The following is a 20,625-nucleotide window of genomic DNA, read 5'->3' on the forward strand; positions in this document are numbered from 1 at the left end:
CATAAACCTTATCAAGCGACAAAATAAACTAGCCTAACTCGTAATTAATTAAACAAGAAAAGCAATGAAATAGTTAATATTTTAAGCAGCTATATATGTAAAGACCAAAGAAGTGCCGTAGGTGATCGATCTACTTGAATGCCCATTGGTTCTCCTTGCGGATCTCCGCCTGCTAGTCCGACGTGAACTCGTTCTTGATGTTGAACATACGATACAATGATGTTGTAAACAGAAACGCCCCTGACATTACCACGCTGCCCACCTTGTGCAAAAAACGAAATTTAGATGGCCGGGTGAAGCCCGACTATTCATCTACTCAACCCTTAAGCTTCCTGATCATCCACCACCAAGCTATGATTTCAGCTGGAGATTTAACAAGTTTAAGCAAGCTTTATTCCTCAATTTTTATAAGGCCCGACACAAAGCGGCTTGCTTTCACAAGAAAAGATTCTAACAATTCAACTAAAATATTGGTCTATTTGGCGCCCCTATAGTTTTACTCACCACACTTCACATATATGTTGCCGTCGGACACTTAAAAATAGATGATGAATTGTTTCAAAATCATCTTAGAACCGTGGATTTAACATTCGTGGCCAACCTTTTTTTTTGCATATACTATCCTTCGTTGCCATGGCATTATGTCTAACTAACCGAAGCTAGATTTTGATTTCGGAGTTATCTTAGTCTTCCACAGATATTTTAATTAAAATATTTTTCCTCAAATGATCATGAAGTCTTTTGTATAAAGATTTTAAATTTAAGTTTCTGCATCACAACCTTTCGTACTCTCCCACCGATATTGCAATTCATGCATGAATTGCTTCAAGCTACGGCTGGAGAAACACATTGAAAAATTGAAAAAGGAAACCGGCGAAACATGTATCCATCAAGCTTACAAGTTTTCAAGGTTTCAAACAACAAAATAAACTAGCCTATCTTATAAGTAATTAAACAAGAAAAGCGATGAAATAGTATACAATTTAAGTAGCTACTTATATATAAAGAGCAAAGTGGTGCCCCAGCTAGGTGATCGATCTACTCAAATGCCCACTGGTTCTCCCTGCGGATCTCTGCCTCCTCCTCCGGCGTGAAGTCATTCTTGATGTTGAACGTCTGGCGGATTTCCTCTGGTGACTTGCCCTTGATCATGTCAGCCACCCTCTGGCAGCTGAGGTCGAGGAGGCCCTTGATCTCCAGAAAGTTGGCGGCGAGGATGATGTCGTACAGAGTGGCCTGATCCAATTTGATGAAGGCGACGTCAAAGGTCTTGAGGTCCTGCTCGCTGGCGCTATCGCCGGAGGCGGCGACGTGCTTGTTACAGTACTCGATGACCTTGGCGAGTATGCCGGAGGTGACGTTGGGGAGCTTGACGCCCTTGTCGTCGACGCAGTTGTCCTCGATCATGTGGTTGACGGTCTGGGACATGGCCGCTGCCTCCTGCGCGATCTCGAACTTCTCGCCGTCGGAGCTGATCAGCGTGATCATCTTGCCCACGACCTCGTCAGCTTTATTTTCCTCCGCCGTGGTCGCCGCCATTGTCCCAGGCTGATCTCTCGTCGAAACGCTAGGTCGGGTCTAGGCTCTAGGGTGTCTAATAGGTAATAGCTCGAAACGTTAGATCTGGATCGTATGCTTGATCGATTTGGTGCAGGGCAATCGATGGTTCCCGGCCGTATTTAAAGGCTCAGAGAAGGCAAGGAGAGGCCAACTCGGGTCTGGTCGGGGTACTCGATCGAGTTTGGATCGGTCTTTTGTCAGACACGGTCATGATCTCGGAGAGATTCTACACGTTATGAACTTATGATTCATCATGCAAGCTCTGCGTAGTTTGCTGCCGTGATTGTTTGGATAATGTATCTGAATCGGCGATGGATTTGACAATGGGATCGAGTCGGTACATTGCTGCCGTGAGGCCTTGCTAGCCCTTGGTGACTGGTGAGCCAAACATGCACGCACTGACTCTTTCTCTTTTTGAAAATTCGACCAAACTACTTATAATCATCAACAATATAAATATTCTAAAAAATAATAAAATTAGAAATAAATACTTAGACCACCTAGCAATGACTACATACACTAGCATTAGCTGAAGGCGCGTCGTCATCGTCATCGTCCCTCCATCATCGAAGTCAAGCAAAAAAAGCAAAGTTGTATTATAGATTGTTGTAGTAGACAAACGAGAAGGCATCATGCTAACACCCCAAAGGACTAGCGCACCAGAGCAGCAACCATCGCCAATGATGACAAGCATAGATCGGAAGAGACTGCCGTGAACACGAAAACCGACCGCGCCCTAGGATTGAACAAGAAGGACTTTATTCTGACTTCGGTATGTAGCCGCCGCCTCAACATCCAAATAAAGACAAGTAAAAAACAATCTAAAAAGGAACATAAATTCCCCGCTAGCATGGGACCCGTGGTCCACCATACCTCAAGGCCCCAAATCCGCTGGAGGTGGAGCAAACCAGCGGCGTGGCTGAATGTACTAGGACGTCGCCTAGAGGGAGGGGGGGTTGAATAGGCGGTGTATAAAAACTTCTACTTGAGAGCTAAACTAGGCGGAATAAAACTGCTAAGTGTTTAATAGTTTAGCTCAAAGCCTATCAACTAAGGGTTTGCCTAAGAGCACCAACAACCTATGCTAGCATGATGAGCAACAAGGTGATAACAAGCTAGGTATAGCATCAAGCATGATAGATATCACAATGTAAAGCGCATATGTAAAGGAGCTTGGGTTGAGAAGTAACCGGTGCACGAGGAGACGACGATGTATCCCGAAGTTCAAACCCAAGGGTGCTACGTCTCCGTTGGAGCGGTGTGGAGGCACGAGGCACTCCAATGAGCCACTAGGGCCACCGTATTCTCCTCGAGCCTTTCCTCCAAGGGGGAAAGCCTCGATCCACTAAGGGACCCTTGAGGGTGGTCACCGAACCCGTACAAGCTTGGGCAAACACCCAAGTATCAAGCTTGAGGCAACTCCACAACACGGAGGCTCTCAAGTACAAGGCCACAAGAGGCTACAACACACCACACCGGCAACAAGGCCACCAAGACACCAACGCGCCACAACCGACTCCAAAACCACAAAGGCTAACACACTCTACAAAGGCAACAACGCTACAAAGGCTACCACGCCACAAAGACGACAAGGCCACAAAGGCTACAACACCACAAAGGTAACAAGGTCACGAAGGCAACAACACCACTAAGGTCAACACACCCTCTACGAGACGAAACCCCGGAGAGAACCCAAACCGATGCACCTAATGCAATGGCTAAGAACACCACTAAGATGCCCAAGTTCTCCTCTCCCAAATTCCAACAAAGCTACAAAAAATATTGGGGGAATAGGAGATGAAGAACAAAATATGTGGAGAAACACCAAATAACTCCAAGATCTAGATCTAGCAAGATCCCCTCACTTGGAGAGATTCAGCTTGGTGAAGCTCTAGATCTAGATCTCCTCTCTCCTTTCCCCCAAAAATAGCAAGAAATAGTGGAGGGATCAAGAGGAGGAAGAAACACTTCAAGGTCAACAATGGAGGAGAGAGAATGGAGGGGAAGAAGTGGTTGGGTCGGAGGTGGAAGAGGGGTATATATAGGGGCTCCAAAATATAGCTGTTGGGCTGGAAAAACGGTCAGATTCGCGCCCGAGCGGTACTACCGCTTGTCAAAGCGGTACCACCGCTCGCGCGCAAACTGTGCAGAAAACGGTCAAAAACGACCCAAAGCGGTACTACCGCTTGTGAAAGCGGTACTACAGCTCGAGCGGTACTACCGGGTCGGTACCGGCCCAATACCGGACCGGATCCAACGTCTCACAGAGACCAAACCGGTACCTGGCCGGTACTACCGCCCTTTCCTTTTTTTTCTCTAAACTGCGATACGGAAACGGCAATATCTCGAGCTAGGAAACTCCGATTGAGATGAAACCAATTTTACCGGAAAGAGGGCGACAAGAGCTACCTCTACACAAGGTGAAAACATGGAAAAGAGTGGATGATGATTTTCTCATGGTCATAGAGGTGTAACCTCTCAATATGTTATATCGGGAAAATCATCACCCTCGCACATGCAACATGCGATGCATCCGGAATCCGTTTCCGATGAGCTAGAGCTTGTCATGAGAATGAACACAAGCTCTAACCATCGAAATTGGTTTTCTGGCCTCAAAGGCAGACACGTCACTCTTTATATACAATAAGTCAGGTATCATCATTTTTTGTACTAGTATATGTTGATGATATTATTGTTACTAGCTCCTCCAACAAAGCAATCACTGCACTCCTTCAAGATCTTGGTTCAGGTGTTTGCACTAAAGGATCTTGGTGACCTTCACTTCTTCTTGGGAACTAAGGTAAAGAAATTTAATCAAGGAATTATATTAACCCAAGAGAAATATGCTTGAGATTTGCTCAACAGAGTTGGATTAAAAGGGTGCAAGACACTTTCCACTCCACTGTAAGCATCACAGAAGCTTTCTGTCACTGAAGGAGAACTTCTAGGACCATAAGATAGTACAAGGTATAGGAGCATTGCAGTACTTGACTCTTACTAGACCAGATATAGCGTTTTCTATCAACAAGGTATGCCAGTTTCTTCATGCTCCCACTACTGTACACTGGACAGCTGTAAAGAGAATATTGAGATATGTCAGTGGTACAGTGAGTGACATAGGCATCCCCAATGGGCCTGCCGAAGATAGTACCCGGGGTTTACTGAAGGCCCACGACCCGAAGTTTATGAAGCCCGGAAGCCCAATTAAGAGATAGCTTGGAAAGATAGTTGTATTAGGAATATTCGACATGTAACTATTACGGGACGAACTCAAAGAGTCTCCCGAACTTTGTAAACTTGTACACCACGAAACCCTCGGCTCCGCCTCCTATATAAGGGAGAGTCGAGGGACGAGAAAGGGATCGATTTCATTGACAACACAACCCTAGTTTTCTAATAGTCGAGTACTTTTCCGGCTGAACCTTCGAGATCTACTTGCCCTCTACTTCCAACTAAACCCTAGTCTACAATTCGTAGGCATTGACAAGTTAATACCTTGTTAGTGAGTCTTGGGCTAACCTTTAGAAGATCTTCTTCTACATTGGTAAGTGCCTTCTCAAATGCGAGATTGGGCAGTGCTGTGTAGATGACAGAAGATCTACAGGAGGTTTTGCTTGTATATTTTGGACCTAATCTGATTTCTTGGAGTGCTAGAAAACAGGCAACAGTGTCAAGATCAAGTACAGAAGCTGAGTATAAATCTCTAGCAAATGCCACAGCAGAAGTTATATGGATTGAGTCTCTACTGAAAGAACTTGGAGTCCGAAGATATGAAACTTCATGCTTGTGGTGTGATAATATGGGTGCAACATATCTTTCTGCTAATCCTATATTTCATGCTAGGACAAAACATATTGAAATTGATTTTCATTTTGTAAGAGAAAGAGTAGCAAGCAAACAACCGGAAATCAGGTTTATTCCATCCAAAGATCAGGTGGCAGATTGCTTCACCAAGGCCTTACCAGTTCACCAGTTTGAAGAGTTCAAGTACAATCTCAACCTCAAGAAGGTTGTGATTGAGGAGGGATGTTAGAGTATCTAGTGTTCACGATATAGAAGTTCAGATGAACCTAGACAGAAGTACAGATAGAGGTGGACGGTAGTTCAAACTATTCTGTCATTGATATGATCGGTTTATAAGATCAAGATCAATCCCGTGTTTTCCTCTATTTGTTGTAACCTTCCATGTATCTAGCTCTGCTGTTGATGGCCTATATAAGTTAACACGCAACCGATGGAAGTCCCCATCGTTCCCAACAAACCTTGAGCGATCATATTGCATTCCTTCCTTTAAGCTTGGCTTGGCTCTATGCATGATAAGATGTAAAACGAAACATCATAGCTCCAAGTTCAGCCCTAAGCACATAAGTCCTTAAGCTTCCTCAGCGTCCACCACCAAGCTATGATTTCAGCTGGAGATTTAATAAGTTTAAGCAAGCTTTATTCCTCAATCTTCATAAAGCGCAACACAAAGTTGTTTGTTTTCCCTGGAAAAGAAACTAACAATCCAACTAAAATATTGGTCTACCCTATAGTTTTACTGACCACACTCCACATATATTTTGCCAATGAACACTAAAAAGTAGATGATGAATTGTTTCAAAATCATCACAGAACCATGGATTTAAAATTCCCTGCCAACCTTTTTTTTTGCATATTATCATTCATTGCCTGGCACTATGTCTAATAACCTAAACCTTGATTTTGATTTTCGGAGTTATCTTAATCTTCCATGGGTATTTTAAAATTTTCTTTCTCAAATGATCATGAAGTCTTTTATATAAATATTTTGAATTATAAGTTTCTGCATCACAACCTTTGGTACTCTCCCACCAATTGCAATTCATGCATGAATTGCTTGAAGCTACGACTCGAGAAACACAGAGAAAAATTGAACAAGAAAATTGGCGAAACATGTATCCATAAACCTGATCAAGCGACAAAATAAACTAGCCTAACTCGTAATTAATCAAACAAGAAAAGCGATGAAATAGTAAATATTTTAAGCAGCTATATATGTAAAGACCAAAGAAGTGCCGTAGGTGATCGATCTACTTGAATGCTCATTGGTTCTCCTTGCGGATCTCTGCCTGCTACTCCGACGTGAACTCGTTCTTGATGTTGAACATACGATACAATGATGTTGTAAACAGAAACGCCCCTGACATTACCACGCTGCCCACCTTGTGCAAAAAACGAAATTTAGATGGCCGGGTGAAGCCCGACTATTCATCTACTCAACCCTTAAGCTTCCTGATCATCCACCACCAAGCTATGATTTCAGCTGGAGATTTAACAAGTTTAAGCAAGCTTTATTCCTCAATTTTTATAAGGCCCGACGCAAAGCGGCTTGCTTTCACAAGAAAAGATTCTAACAATTCAACTAAAATATTGGTCTATTTGGCGCCCCTATAGTTTTACTCACCACACTTCACATATATGTTGCCGTCGGACACTTAAAAATAGATGATGATGGATTTAACATTCGTGGCCAACCTTTTTTTTTTTTTTGCATATACTATCCTTAGTTGCCATGGCATTATGTCTAATTAACCAAAGCTAGATTTTGATTTCGGAGTTATCTTAGTCTTCCACAGATATTTTAATTAAAATATTTTTCCTCAAATGATCATGAAGTCTTTTGTATAAGTATTTTAAATTTAAGTTTCTGCATCACAACCTTTCGTACTCTCCCACCGATATTGCAATTCATGCATGAATTGCTTCAAGCTACGGCTGGAGAAACACATTGAAAAATTGAAAAAGGAAACCGGCGAAACATGTATCCATCAAGCTTACAAGTTTTCAAGGTTTCGAACAACAAAATAAACTAGCCTATCTTATAAGTAATTAAACAAGAACAGCGATGAAATAGTATACAATTTAAGTAGCTACTTATATATAAAGAGCAAAGTGGTGCCCCAGCTAGGTGATCGATCTACTCAAATGCCCACTGGTTCTCCCTGCGGATCTCTGCCTCCTCCTCCGGCGTGAAGTCATTCTTGATGTTGAACGTCTGGCGGATTTCCTCTGGTGACTTGCCCTTGATCATGTCAGCCACCCTCTGGCAGCTGAGGTCGAGGAGGCCCTTGATCTCCAGAAAGTTGGCGGCGAGGATGATGTCGTACAGAGTGGCCTGATCCAATTCGATGATGAAGGCGACGTCAAAGGTCTTGGGGTCCTGCTCGCTGGCGATATCGCCGGAGGCGGCGACGTGCTTGTTACAGTACTCGATGACCTTGGAGAGTATGCCGGAGGTGACGTTGGGGAGCTTGACGCCCTTGTCGTCGACGCAGTTGTCCTCGATCATGTGGTTGACGGTCTGGGACATGGCCGCTGCCTCCTGCGCGATCTCGAACTTCTCGCCGTCGGAGCTGATCAGCGTGATCATCTTGCCCACGACCTCGTCAGCTTTCTTTTCGTCCGCCGTGGTCGCCGCCATTGTCCCTGGCTGGATCTCTCGTCGAAACGCTAGGTCGGGTCAAGGGCGTCTAATAGCTCGAAACGTTTTTTTTTTTTGAGAGTAACCACATATTTCATTAATCAAACACTAAGTTACATGAAGCAACACATGTGGAAACTAAAAGATAAACCGGGATAAAATGATTATCCTGAATTTGCAGATAAAATCCTAAAAGATCGAGAAATACAAAACGATCCCTAGGGTTTCCTGCAACCATCAGTAGCCAGCGGCCGCCGTTCAATTCCAACGCCGCCGAGACGAACGCAAGAAGAGACGCCGAGCCTCCACCATTGCAAGATCCAAAAAAGCACCATCGCCAACGAGGCTTTGTGAGTCGATGAACAGGCCTGCTGCAAGCAGCGAGGCACATGTCGCTGTGGCACGTCGACCGGGGGACGTCCCCGTGCTGTCTTGGACCAAGATATGCCGCCTCCCATCGACGAAGTCGGAGAAGAACGGCGTAACCACCACCTCCGGACCAACATCTTCGCTCCAAACGTTAGATCTCGATCGTAAGCTTGATCGATTTGGTGCAGGGCAATCGATGGCTCCCGCCTCCCGGCCGTATTTAAAGGCTCAGAGAAGGCAAGGACATGCCAACTCGGGTCGTACTCGATCGAGTTTAGACCGGTCTCTTGTCAGACACGGTCATGATCTCGGAGAGATTCTACACGTTATGATTCATCATGCAAGCTCTGCGTAGCTTAATTCGCAAAAAAAAAAGGAAAATGATTCAACGCCCCCGGGGGACGGAGCGTTCCCAGCCTCCGCCTTGGTTGCGCGACGCGTGTCCCGTCCAAATCGTGGGTCCCACCGGTGCATCTTATCCTCACGCGTCTCCCGTCCAAATCGATGGAGCTCTGGTCCGCACGCGCCGCCGCCCAGTTCCGCACGCGCCGCCGGCTGGGTTCCGCTCGCGCCGCCGCCCAGGCCCGCTCGCGCCGCCGGCTGGTTCCGCACGTGCCGCCGCCCAGGTCCGCTCGCGCCGCCGGCTGGGTTCCGCTCGCGCCGCCGCCCAGGTCCGCTCGCGCCGCCGCCAGGTCCCCACTCGCGGCGCCGACCTGGTCCGCGCACGCCGCCGGCCAAGTTCTCCGCGGCCGCCGGCCATGTTCCCGCCGGCCGCCGCCCCCGGGGAAGGCCAAGATGGCTACCCTCGGCGCACGCGCTGGAGCGGGGAGGACCTTGCGCTGGAGCAGGGACGGGCCGCGCGGAGTGCCCCAGGACCATGCTGCTCCCCCGCCGCCCCCACACCGTGCTGCTCCTCCGGTGGACCCACGAATCCTTGCTGCTTCTCCGCCGCTGCGCCTACACATAGCACAAGCACGGCGCCACCGACCCGGCGGTGCTACCATGGGCGAGCCAGGTTGCTGCCGACATCGGCCCTCGTTGCTGCTGACGGCGGGCCAAGTTGCTGCCCGCGGTGGCCTTCCTTGCTGCCGACGGCTTGCGACATGCATTACATGGATTTTGCTGTCATATATAGATTTTTTTTGCTACAACCGTTCTATGGTTTTGCTATGTTAGTATACATATTTTTGCTACTAAGTATTTTCGGTGATGTATTAGGCGAAGTCTATTTTGATACAATAGAAATGACCTCGCCACAGACCTTGTAAAAAATGTTGTGATGCTATTTTTTTTTGCTATAATTGTTTTGTTGTTTTGCTACTTTAATATAGAAATTTTGCTACGAGGTCTCCGGCGAGGGTCTCCGGCGAGGTCTTCGTCAATATTTTCCGATGATATTTGGGTTTTGCTACATTAGCATTTTTCTGCTACAATAGCATACTTTTTTTTGCTACGAGGTCTCCGGCGAGCTCTCCGGCGAGGTCTCCGGCGAGCCCAGCCTTTTTATTCGATTTCTTGACTGAACCGTTTTTTGCTACAATGTAGCAAAAGCGGGTTATTATTTTGCTGCCGGGAGGTGATTTTTTGCTACATTTGGTAAAACCAGATCTGGCCGTCCAAGATAGTCGATCCGACGGCCGGCGACCCGGGGCTGGGAAATCAGATCCCCCGGGGGACGCCCAGCAGTTTCCAAAAAAAAAACTCTGCGTAGTTTGCGCGCGGCCGTGATTGTTTGGATAATGTATCTGAATCGGCGATGGATTTGACAATGGGATCGAGTCGGTACATTGCTGCCGTGGCCTTGCTAGCCCTTGGTGACTGGTGAGCCAAACATGCACATACTGTCACTTTTTATTTTTTTTGAAAAATCGACCAAGTTATTAATAATCATCAACAATATAAGTATCCTAAAAAATAATAAAAATTATAAATATATATTTGGACCACCTAGCGATGACCACGAGACACTAGCACGAGCCGAAGGCACACCGTCGTCATCGTCCCTCCATCATCGAAGTCAGGCAAAGTTGTACGGAGTATTATAGATTGTTGTAGTAGACAAACGAGAAGGCAGCGTGCTAAGACCCCAAAGGACCAGCGCACTGACAATTATAGATCGGAAGAGACTGGCCGTGAACATGAAAACCGACCGCGCCCTAGGATTGAACAAGAAGGACTTTATTCTGACTTTGGCATGTAGCCACCGCCTCAACATCAAAATAAAGAAAAAACAATCTAAAAAGGAACATAAACTCCCGCCAGCGTGGGACCCATGCTCCGCCATACCTCCAAGGTCCCAAATCCGCTAGAGGCAGAGCAAACCAGCGGCGTGGTGTCGCGGACGAGGAGGACGGAACCCTAGATTGGTTTTGTGGCAACTACCGTCTCCGGTTGGCTCTGTTGCACTCACTGTTTCGAAGAGTTGTACTGCGAAAGTCTAAAGTACAATTGTGGGCACGACCATCTTCTACTATGCTCGTGTGTGGCAAGCAGTATTTCTGAAATTCTGCGTAACCCGGTTATTCCGGTTACTGCCGAATTGAACCTACCGGTATATTTATAGTTTGTCCAAGTTTAAATATTTTTAGCAAATATTGATGAAATTATAAATAGTTTGAACCACCTCAGGCAACATTTGGACCGCTATTTTTGAAACCCGGTAATACTGGTGGACACCGGTATTTTTTCCAACCAAGAAAAAAAAACCCTACCAAGGCGCATATAAGGTGATGGCTGGGCAACCGCAATGACCCAAGACTAGGAGCAAACATCTGTGCGTAGGACTGTTAGCTAGCACGATAAAAACAAATGCGCATGTATTCATATGGGACACATGGAATGCAATGATATCATTGTTTCAAATGTTGTGTTAGATTTTTAAAATGTTTACTCTATTGACTTGTGAGTCTAATTTGCTACATCTTCACTGTTCGCTTGGTCTTGATGAAATTTTCGAAACTTGACTCCGTAGCTGTTAGTGTGTTTCATATATAGAATCTGATGGTTTAGACTAAGATTTGAACAAAACATTTTTAAAAAATTTGTACATATTTAACATTGAGTTTTAGAATGCACCTTTCTCTTTTTAGTGATACACTGGTACGAGAAAATTTACTACTCCCTCCGATCTAAATTACTTGTCTGATTTAGGCCACACCAAATGGCTAAGACATGATCCATGTAGAACTGTAGAAGCAACTTGGTGCTATGAGGGCATGCCCAATGCACTGCTCTAGAGGTGCTGCCTCACACCTTTAGCTAGGTTTGGTGGTCCAAAGTAGGTTCGGATGAGGAGGCAGCCTCCTCTTCAGAAAGCGGGATCTTAAGCCTTAAAAACATGTTTTTTGGAGAGAGAAAGAGATACATAGTGTCATATTTGTGGGGTCCCTCCTCTCCTTTTTCTAACTAAAGTTGTAGCTTCCATTGAAGAGATAAAATTCACCATGTTGCTTCGATAATTTTTTTACATGGAGCAACTAGTTATGTATGCCACCATTGTTCATGTCCCGAGTGTTTAATTAAGAAAGTAACTTTATTTTTATACCTGCTCCATACATGTTCAAAATGATGTCACCGGTGTTGCATTAGACGAAAACGGCTTTCATGTTGCATGAAACTAAGAGATGCCATGGTGCACGATGAAGAGAATAGTCTCATCATCCTTAATAAAATATCACCTCTTGGCTAAGGCTGGTGCCAATGCATCACCCCACTATAGCCTCGCCATGTCAGCTTTTCTCTCACTTTCACCCCACTCTCACCTCACTCTCACCCCACGGTGCCAGTGCACGGGCTATAGTGCCAGCTCTCACTTCTCTCTCCTCCCTACCGCCTCCCTACCGCCTCCCTACCGCCCCCACTAGCACCGCTATCGCCTCCCTCTCGCCCCGCTCTCGCCTCCAACGCGGGCTATAAGCGGGCGGTACCGCGCCCTAACGCCGGGCGCCCGCGCCACCGCCCGACGCTACCGTCTCGCCCCGCTCTCGCCTCGCTATCGGGCGGTAGCGCCCCTCCTAGCGCCTGCGTTGGCACCAGCCTAAGAGAACTAGAGAAGTCAAATAACTTTTACTATTTTATTCTCTTCCAACTCAGCAATCATGCATCTTATGTAGCAATGCTAAGATAAGATCGTTGTACATGGTCTAATGCATCAATTAATTGCATCCATTCACCATATGCATGAGGCTGGCCATAGTGGTAAGTATCATGTTGTAGTATCATGCATATGATACGTACTTGTGTATGATACTATCTCTATAGTGGTTAGTATCATGAAGTAGTATCATAGTTATGCTATATTTATTACTTTTTAGAATCTCAATGCAAATGTGTGCACAAGATTTATTTGACATTAACTTTTCTCGTGACATGCGCTATGATACAGTATCCACCTATGTTACTCTATTCTCCTCTCTCCTCCTTAATTAACTGCCACATCAGCATTTTTGTGGGACCAATGTGTATGATACTAGCTATGATACTAGCACTATGGCCAGCCTGATGCATCGGAAACAAAGAGAACCACACCAACAAGGCACCAAGCCACAAAGGTGCGAGAGAAAAGCTGAACCACACAGAAACCAACTTCTACAATTTTTTCTTCGAAACGGACTTCTAACATACTCCATTACTCTAATCTATTATTAGCGCTGAATTCATGGACAATGCCACACATATCCATTTCCCTTTAAGTAGTGACATCGTCCAAGTTTTCCAAAGGCGAGGGGCCACAGTCGAAAGAGGCCCCCCTCCTCCTCATCTTCCTCCTAGTCCTACGTTCCTCGACCATCTTGATTCGTAGCGGTGTTCGCCGGCCAGCCATGGCCTACCAGATTCTCAACCTGACGTTGATCTCGGCGACCGACCTTAAGAAGGTGACATTCTTCTCCCGCATGCGCGTCTATGCCGTCGTCTCCATCTCCGGCGGCGACCCTTGCACGCCCAGCCACGGCACCCAAGTCGACTTCCACGGCGGACGGAACCCCACGTGGAACGCCATGCTCCAGCTCCCGATCCCCGCCGGCGCGGACACCCGCGGCCTCGCCCTGCACGTGCTGCTACGCTCCAAGGCCCCCTTCTTCGGCCACCGCGATGTCGGCGAGGTGTTCGTCCCTCTCAACGATCTTCTCTCCGGCTCCAGCGCGGATGGCGGTGCCGACCCCAGGACGATGAGCTACCAGGTGCGGCGCCCCGTATCTGGTCGGGCCCACGGTGTCCTCTACTTCAGCTACAAGTTCTCCGACGTCAAAGCCGACGTAGCCACTCCGTCCGTTGCCGACCAATATAGTGCCAAGTATCCTTCTCGTGACCATCATATGGCAGTGTCGAACAAGACCATGGGGGCGCCCGTCACCCCGTACCCGCCACAAGCGCAGGCTCCGTTGGCATACCCACCGAGTAACGTACCTTACGGCGCGCCATACATGGCGTATCCACCACAGCCATATGGTGGGTACGCGTCTCCGCCACCGTACGGGTACAATTCTGCTCCAACACCGGCGACGTACGGCTACGCGCCACCGCCTATGGCTGCGCCAGCAAGGCATCGGGGAGGGATGGGCATGGGTCTAGGCCTCGGGCTCCTCGGCGGCGCCGTCGGAGGGATGATGCTCGGTGAAGAGATCGGTGACTTTGAGGCCGATGCTGCCTACGACGCTGGTTTCAATGATGGGTTGAGTTTTTAGTTCACGCCATTTGGACTATGGAGGATGTTATTTTGAACTTGTAATTAATCTGCACGAAATATGAGTGAAAAGTTGGAATCATCTGAATGTGCAAATCTTTTTGCCGCTTAATTACTTCAACTTGAAAGGATTTGCAGTCTAGGTGATGGAACCACGTTAAAGTAGCCTTAAATTCCTAACACGCAGACTAACAATGTTCAGCAATCCTATATAATTATTTAGATGAAACGACATCCCATGAAAGAATAACTCCTCTCGGTATTACAGTATCACATTTCATGATAATTATCACGTGGATACCGAAATACATATGAGTAAAGAGAATGGTACCGGATCGAGAATAGCAGGTATATATTGATGAAAATGTTGAATTCATAAGGGATGGATCATGGATGCAAGCTAAGGAGCTTTTAAATTCCTAATCTGCACGGTAACAAAGTTCAGTCATCGGACAGCTGAGACCAGCCTCTTAAAATGAGATGAGGTCCCATAGATTGCAACTACAGGCGGAATCATAGAAATCGAAAGCCTGTTTCTACCTTCGTTGCTGATTAGCCCTGACCTAGAACTTTTAGAAAATCATTGCTACTGAAGGACCACATTCAAAATTTGGAAACCGAGAAGCAAGATTCTTGTAGTTAATTTTTATCGGTTCATTTCCAGATATGTTGTGCTCATGTTTCTTAGATGATGGACACAGGTTCTAGCATATATGTCAGATGATAGTTTGGGGCTTTGGCCTCAGCTCTGGACATCTATGGCTTTTTTTTTTGGCTTTAGTGTTGCACTTATATTGACATTAAGATTTAGTCATGAAAATAATTTGCATGAGTGCTTCAAATGTTCAGTTAGATGCTTATAACTGATACTTAATCATAATTCTACTGCTAGAAGTATTACTACTTTGCACATTTGTACTGTCTTCTGTAACTAGCCGACACCCACATATCTTCGCATGGTTTCTTGACCAACGGATCTTTCTGCTTTCACCTTGATTAAATGCAGGCTTACCAAACTTTATTGAGGAAATCTAATTAGCACACATATGAAATGAGATGTTTGCATGCCTTTTTCCCATAGAGAACATGCATGCAGTAATACGCACCTCATGTTGACATCATCTAAATCCAAAATTCCAAAACATTTATCTCGTACACCTTTAAACCACTTAGTGTGATCTGTTTACACATGAATTTTACACTCTACTTGGGCATCATTTGCAAAATACTATGCTCCACGAACCAGACCAACGTATTTACTAGCATAATATATACTACCTCCATCCCAAGGCTTAAGGCCTATATTTTTTTATAAAGTCAAACGAAGTAAATTTTGACCAAACTTTTAGAAGAATTTATGAACAAATATGATATTTTGTAGGTACCATATGAAAATATATTTCATTATCTATCTAATGATATTGATTTTGTACTTTTCATGTTAATGATTTTTGATAAAAACTTAGTCAAACTTAACATAGTTTGATTTTCTGAAAAAAATATAGGCCTTAAGCCTTCGGATGGAGGTAGTACCTGTTAACACAAATGGCCAAATCGATTTCTCTCATGGCAACAACTAGATGTACATGTACAATGCTAAAACTGCTCCCGGGCCGGCAATGTATGGCTACGCGCCACCGCCTATGGCTATGCTACCAAGGCATCGAGGAGGGATGGTCATGGGTCTAGGCCTCGGGCTCCTCGGCGGCGCCGTCGGAGGGATGATACTCGGTGAGGAGATCGGTGACTGGTGACTTCGTGGTCGATGCTACCTATGATGCTGGTTTCAAGATGGGATGAGTTTTTAATTCACGCAATTCGGACTACATATATGGAGGATGTCCTTGTACACTCGTAATGTGCATGGAAATGAGTAAAAATCTGAAATCATTCAAGTGAGCAAACCTTCTTGCTGCTTAATTATTTAATCTTGAAATCGTTGCTTCTTCAACCTCAAAGGATTGCTGTCTAGGGGATAGATCTACGGAAAAAAGCTTTTAAATTCCTAATCTGCATGCTAACAAAGTTCAGTCATCAGACATCTGAGACCGTGTAATTCGCCTTGTTTATTTTTTCCACTTGACATGTTTATGACGTTCAAACGGCTGTGTGCATCTTAGCTATGCAAAGGTCGGGTGTAATTGCTTGTCAAAGTAATAAAGCGTCCATTATCAAGAAAATCAAAACATAAATTTGTTTCTACCATCTTTGCAGGTTGGCCCTGACTTAGAACTTTTAGAATATGAGTGGTTCCGAGGGTATGTCATAATTGGCAACACCATTCAAAATTTGGAAACCGACAAACAAGATTCTTGTAAAAAAATTTATCTGTTCATTTCCATATATGGGGCTCTCATATTTTTCACATGATAACTTTCTGATGTTTGGAGGCCTGTAAACTGTGATGATGTCCTCATCCTCGACTTTCAAGAATAAATCCATCAAAATAGAGGATAACTTTTCAGTGTCTTTCTTCTTTGCAGCAACTCTTTAAAATAACATTTTAATTAACAGCAGGGCCATTCTTCTCTTCATGTTTAAGACCAAATGAAAATTATGCAATCTGAAAAAACAACAACAAAAGGTTAGTTAGTCTTCTGAATTTAGGATAAGTTCTAATTGATTTTTTCTGAATTTCTACAGCACCTTAAGTCTCTATGATTCGAGCAATTCTGATAAGCTGGAGCAGGGAGACCGCCAATAGCACCCGCCCAGGAGAGTGAAATTGCGGAAGGGAGGAGCAGCGGCGGTCGGCTGACGGGCAACCGGCGACGAAGACACACACAGCCGCGTACAGGCACCTGTCGAATGGTCGTGGAGGCCTGGAGCAGGGCAGGGAGTCGGAGACGAGGAGGTCCAGAGATGGGCACCCCACGGGCGAGTGCCGCATCCACGCCGGGATCCGCCGACGTGCGTCGCCGTCGCTCGTCTGGTTCGGTCTAGAGCTGGATGACCGATTCAGGTTGGGGAATTTGGGTTGGGGTTGCGGATCAGACTTCCTGGGAGATGCGGCGCGATGGACTGGCCAGTCGAGGGATTTTTTTCTTAGAGCAACCACAAATTTTGTTAAATTTGAGTAAAATCAGGATACTTATTATGGATCAGAGAAAGTGCTATATATGACTATTTTTTCAAAAAAAAATTGGTATACACTTGAATTCCCTTGAATTGTAGTGGGCCTGCTCAGTCTTCTGCAACTAGCCAATACCTACATATCTTCACAATCATCATATGGAAAATTATTCTTATATGTGTATGTATATTTAAATGATCCTGGCTAATTCTTGAAAGAAATCTACTCAAAAGCATGGGTTCAGAAAGGGGATAATAAATGTTCGGCAAGTTTATATTGATGCCTCTACTTTGTAAATTAGGTCGTATGTTTCAATAGGCTATGGTTTAACTTGGATCAGTTCCCCCGTTTTTTTGAGGGACAATTGCACATCTCCTTTTGGTAGGTTATTAAATTATTGTTTCAATTGATTTTCCAAGAATGTATCTATGCTCTTGCAGAAAAGCAAGTCCTCTTCGTGGAGGAGCATTTCATATGGTTTGTTGACCGATGAATTCTCGGCATTCACCTTGATCAAATGCAGACTTACTGAACTTTGTTGAGAAAATCTAATTATCACAATATGCAGCGCGGATGTTTGTATGCCTTTCTCCTATATAGAGAGCACATGGTTGCAGGCAGGAATTTTCCACCTCATTATGGTATCATCTAAATTCAAAACTCAAAATGATTTATCTTCTAAATCTTTAATCCGATTAACGACTTTTTTGCACCATTGAGTTCACATTGACGAAAGTTTCAAAACTAGATCTCGATTTTAAAGGCAATACACACGAGACTGAAGTCTTTAATAGCATAATAACAGTGCCATTGCAATTTTTTATGTAGTTTGACATTAATCTAACCATGTTTATTAACAAATTTACGTTTTTGTTATGAACCAAACACCCAAGTTTATAAAATTCACGTGGTTTTAATCCTCCATTATGCATATACATTTTTAAACATTAGGTCGTAGCCCTGCCTTAAATTAATAAAGTCGTTGTCGGCAAGTTGTTACAAGGTGCTAAAAACCAGCTATCAGAAAATGAAAACATCAAGCAAAACAGGAAAAGGAATGAAATATAGCTTGAGCTTCGAGACCATTGTCCAACCTTACAATCCGACTAAAGAGGCGTTGAAGCTGGTGAAGAAGACCGCCATTGAGGGACTCGCACCATCGTCAACCTCCAGAAGCCAAGCAAAGTCCAAGCACCATCTGTTTCCACCTCCAAAGAAAGCTCCCTGCTTTCTCGCCCCAGATCGGAGGGCGTCGTACCTGTCGGAGGTAGACCGCTCTCCCTGAGCACGCATGGATATTGGGAGTTACCGCCGGGGAGAAGGACTACGAGCACTCGCCTCGCCGCGCTGCCACCCATGAACATCACTACCACCCGCAGCACAAACCACAACACACCAGACCAAGCTGCCAGGAGCATGCAAAGACAATGCCTACCAACCTCCGCCGAGCTCATCCACCCAAACCCACTATCTCAAAACGGCGCCTCCAATGAGGGAACAACACCACAAGAGCGTCGCCACCGTCCAAACCAAAGTTGGGTTTTCACCCGAGATAGATATGGCAGGGAGAGAGGTGATACAACCTCGATGTCGCCTTCAAGAAGGAGAGCGGCGCCGTCAGCATCGTCGACGTCGTGGCCGCCACCGTCGGACAAGGTTTTCCCCCAGTCCAGATCCCGCATCCGACCACACCCACCAGCCACATGAGGGAGTACGGGGTCGGGGAGGTGCGATGAGCACCACAGGGAGGAGCAGCAACAGTCTTCAGATCTGGTGCTAGAAGCCCATCGGGGCGACCTCCGCACCATGGCCACACTCGCCGTCCCTTCACCGCCCACGCGGCCAAAGAACGCGGACTGCAGCACCGACACCCACCACCCACCGCCAGGTCGACGTCGCCCCACCCTGCGCCCAAGGCCGCCGCCCTGGATCCATGGCCTAGCCCGGTCGTCGGGGGGCACCCATCCACCGGCCACCACTCCCAAGTTTCGGCGCGGCCGCGTCGGAGAGGGGGATAGAGGGAGGAGGGTCGTCAACTCCCAGCGGTGGAGGCCAACCCCCACACGGTTGTCTTCCTCCCTACAATTGCGCGCGGGGGCTCGAGGGAAGTTCCTTGCCGCCCCCTTCACCGGCGCCGCACAACCTTGCCGGCAGCCGCCTCCAGGGTCGACGAGGGGGGGGAGAAGAGGGTGGGGGATGTGGCGGTGGCGGGTTCTAGGGTTTTCCCCCACGGTCGCCTGGAGGGGCGACGCGAGGGAGGAGAATCGGGGGGTGGGGGGGACCATGCATATACATTCTTATCGTATACCTGTGTTTTTCCTATTTATGCATTTCATGTATCCTGCAAACCCTCCTATTTTTTGCATTTCATGTATCCTGCAAACCAAAAAAAGGCCCTACTTTACAAAATCTGACTGAAGCTTTGATCAAAACTGATCTGTCAGGTTATTTGAAATGGAGGGGCTGTATAAAGCTGCGGTGGCTGGAAAACCAACTGGCCACGGGGACGACGCCTTCCGTTGGAAGTGGACTAGCCATGGTGGCTTCTCCGCCCGTTCGGCCTACTACATCCAGCATGAGGGCACCACGGCGATGGCGGGAGCGGGCAACTCGTTTGGAATTCTTTTGCCCCTATGGCATTCAAGATCCATGCGTGGATAGCCCTACGGCGACGCTGCTGGACCGCTGACCGTCTCACACGCCACGGGCTGCCGTCGCACGTCACCTGCCCTCTATGTGGAGCTGCTGACGAAACCATCGACCACATCTCCTTACTCAGCCCATACGCGGATCACATCTGGGCAGGTATCGAGGCGGAGCTACATCTACACCTTCCTGCGCCAACGACGGGCCTATCTAATTGGTGGCCGGGGGCCGTCAGCCACCTCTAGGGTACGAGGCTCAAGGAGGCAAACTCCCTGCTTATGCTTACCATCCGCTCTCTGTGGCTCGAGTGGAACGGGCGCGTCTTCCACGGCAAGGCAGAGATCGCAACGCACACGCTAGCTTACATTATCTCCTCTTGGCGTAGCTGGATTGCTTGTCGTGCCCGAGGTAGGACCAGAGGTAGAATGTTGGGAGGTAGGACTAGAGGCCACTTCTTTTGGGCTTCTAAAGCAGCTTCGAGGTTGTGGACAGCTGAAGCCCAAAAGAAGTCTCCAGCTTCAGCCCAGCTTCTCTCCACCGTGAAGCCCTCTTTCTGTCTATGGCCCTGTTTGTTTGGGCTTCTGCTTCTGCTTTTCCTACTTTTGGGGTCCAAAAAGCAGAAGTCCAAACAAACAGCAAAAATTTGCAAAGCACTTGTGAGAAGCGCTGCCACGAAATGCACTGCGAGCCGCGAAGCAGGCCGAGACCTGCTTCCCGAGCTGCGCCCTGCTTCCCGAGTGGTAAATGACCGAGCTGTTCCGTACCCTTCACATTATTTACCCAAAAACTGCCATCATATATATGTGCTCCATAGCCTCCCAAACCGACACCCCTCTCCCCATTTTCCTCCTC

General features: G+C 46.5%; 3 protein-coding genes across 3 annotated transcripts; 1 reads left to right on the plus strand and 2 right to left on the minus strand.

Moving 5' to 3' along the window:
* Window positions 1-1,038: 1,038 nt before the first annotated feature.
* LOC124655455 (SKP1-like protein 1) lies at window positions 1,039-1,494 on the minus strand. Its single transcript, XM_047194347.1, has one exon. It carries the CDS (start codon window positions 1,486-1,488, stop codon window positions 1,039-1,041), a length of 450 nt encoding a protein of 149 aa, XP_047050303.1. The 5' UTR covers window positions 1,489-1,494.
* Window positions 1,495-7,498: 6,004 nt separating this feature from the next.
* LOC124656619 (SKP1-like protein 1) lies at window positions 7,499-8,002 on the minus strand. Its single transcript, XM_047195331.1, has one exon. The coding sequence runs from the start codon at window positions 8,000-8,002 to the stop codon at window positions 7,499-7,501; it is 504 nt and encodes a 167-aa protein (XP_047051287.1).
* A 5,189-nt stretch (window positions 8,003-13,191) lies between these two features.
* On the plus strand, window positions 13,192-14,055 carry LOC124652044 (protein SRC2-like). The gene has a single exon (XM_047191069.1). It carries the CDS (start codon window positions 13,192-13,194, stop codon window positions 14,053-14,055), a length of 864 nt encoding a protein of 287 aa, XP_047047025.1.
* Window positions 14,056-20,625: the final 6,570 nt, after the last annotated feature.

The sequence above is a fragment of the Lolium rigidum genome, chromosome 5 (assembly GCF_022539505.1).
Source record: "Lolium rigidum isolate FL_2022 chromosome 5, APGP_CSIRO_Lrig_0.1, whole genome shotgun sequence".
NCBI classification, from domain to species: Eukaryota; Viridiplantae; Streptophyta; class Magnoliopsida; order Poales; family Poaceae; genus Lolium; species Lolium rigidum.

Excerpts from the sequence above, each read along its gene's own strand:
- LOC124655455 (XM_047194347.1), bottom strand. The coding sequence starts at position 1,488 with ATGATCACGCTGATCAGCTCCGACGGCGAGAAGTTCGAGATCGCGCAG.
- LOC124656619 (XM_047195331.1), bottom strand. The coding sequence starts at position 8,002 with ATGGCGGCGACCACGGCGGACGAAAAGAAAGCTGACGAGGTCGTGGGC.
- LOC124652044 (XM_047191069.1), top strand. The coding sequence starts at position 13,192 with ATGGCCTACCAGATTCTCAACCTGACGTTGATCTCGGCGACCGACCTT.